A 1,998-nucleotide genomic window follows, 5' to 3' on the forward strand; every position below is an offset into this window, starting at 1 on the left:
GCTTTTACTCACCACCAAAGTTATGATATGCCAGCTTGTACATACTCTCATTGCTTATTGTAGCTACACCACTGACTCTTATTGGCAACAATGCAACAACAAGGCTCAGGTGTAGGTACAATATCATTGTCTTTGAGCTGTAAATTAGATGCAAAGGTATCATGAGAAATCTGCTCAATGCACTTACAGTAATTTGAAAGAAAACATCATCAGTATTTTCAATGTATTTTGTACTTTGCCACTAGGTTCTCCTTGTGTTTATGCAATGGTTTTCCCAGTGATGTGCATATCAACATCCATATTAGCTGTTTAGACTAAGCATAGCGGCCAATCTTGAAATCGAGTTCCTCAAAGACCTTGGCATGTTTGACAGCTGACAAAGGGGTTTTGATGGAAGTATTTATTGGGGGCTTAGGGATCACATCAATCCAGACAAAATACTCCTTCCAGACTTTCACCAGTGGGCCATCAAGTTTGAGACTGGTAGTACCCTTGTCCTGTGAAATTGAACAATGTCAGTGAAAGGCCTCAATATTCAGCCCAAAGAACCATGTGTCAGAAAGTCAAATCCATTTTTTGGGTGAGGTTGTTTTTGTTGAAGATATGCCATCCCTCACCTGTATTGGTGTGGAGCAAGCTAATACATGGTGTTTGTAACACTGTGAGGTATGGCTTTGCAGGTGGGATTGTGGCAGAGTGGGTACAATCAGTGGTGGTGGGAGTGGAACTGTTGAGGGAATTTTGTGCTTGCAGATGACTTTGATTCCTTGTAAGTTTCTGTGTGAGTGGAGAGAGGTATCAGTATCAGACAGGACAGAACATTTTATAAAAAAATCACTGCACTGGCCACTAGGGCTGCCTTGATTGGGTCGTACATGTTGATCAAGAATCCAGCATTACCAACTGCACCAGTGGGAAGTTCTAGAAAGAATGATTTGACCTGCTTGTAGAAAGTGATTGGATACATGTGGCCCTTGGTGTAGTAACTATGTAGGGCTATGAAAGCATAAATATTGACAGTCTTGCCTGTGTCTGCCAGTTTCAGTATGGCAGTGCTCCCCATAGTGGGATGTTTGTTGATTTTGCTGGCCAAGGTGAACAACTTCTTCAAAATTTCAAAGTAGTCATTATTGATTTTGGAGCTGGGATCACTGATGAAGATTGGGATTCTCTCATAGGCAGTTTGACTTGATTTTGGTTGCCACTTGGAGAGATTGTGCCCCTTTGGCAGGTAAAACATGTACTGGAGACTGAGTTCTTGAAAGTTGTTTTCTGGGATCTCTATAGTAAGAATAAGACAAGGAAAAGGAAAAATCAACAGAATGAGACATGAAAAAAATGCAGAGAAACTTTAGAGAGGCTTACCAGGTTTGCCTTCTTGTAATGCAACTTGAGGTAAGTTTGATCCTACAAATTTGATATTGGAGCTTACCTTGCACAGCATATCTTGCTTGGAACCTGGGCATTTAAAAACAAATCAGCCATCAGTTTGGAAAGTGTCAGCCCTGAGCCCTGATTACACGACCACAGGCTAACAGTAACACATGTAATATTATATTATTGTAAAAATCCATAAGTACATCTCAAGGCTCAGTGTCAAGAGCCACGTAAACACATGTACATAATGTATCAAATACGTAACAAACCTAACCCAAGCGCCAACCACAAGTGAGACAAGAATCACATGCCAACCACAAGTTGACGCTTGACCTGTGAATATATAAACCCCCCTTCTTCCCTTGATTCATCCCCCATCTTTTAACACATCACAACATCAGAATCACATTATACTTGAAATCCTATATAGAGGATCCTTGAGTACGTGATTAGTTGGGTAGTCTAAAGACCAAACTTGAGCATCACGGGTTCTATTGCTGAGCACCCTGGTATTGATTTCTACAAGCCTTGGGCCATCATATTCTCTAGAAATAAACCGTAAAGCAGCAAAGCTTCCTCCCTTATACGGAGTCTAAAGTAGCCTTCAGGATCTTTGGTTCA

General features: G+C 41.0%; 1 protein-coding gene across 1 annotated transcript; it reads right to left on the reverse strand.

Moving 5' to 3' along the window:
• Positions 1-314: 314 nt before the first annotated feature.
• On the reverse strand, positions 315-1,466 carry MELLADRAFT_68003 (uncharacterized protein; the record flags this gene model as incomplete). The annotated part of the gene is made up of 5 exons (XM_007416545.1): positions 315-497; positions 618-777; positions 876-1,281; positions 1,366-1,407; positions 1,433-1,466. 5 exons carry the CDS (start codon positions 1,464-1,466, stop codon positions 315-317), a joined length of 825 nt encoding a protein of 274 aa, XP_007416607.1.
• Between the last annotated feature and the right edge of the window lie 532 nt (positions 1,467-1,998).

Source organism: Melampsora larici-populina, assembly GCF_000204055.1.
Source record: "Melampsora larici-populina 98AG31 unplaced genomic scaffold MELLAscaffold_61, whole genome shotgun sequence".
NCBI classification, from domain to species: Eukaryota; Fungi; Basidiomycota; class Pucciniomycetes; order Pucciniales; family Melampsoraceae; genus Melampsora; species Melampsora laricis-populina.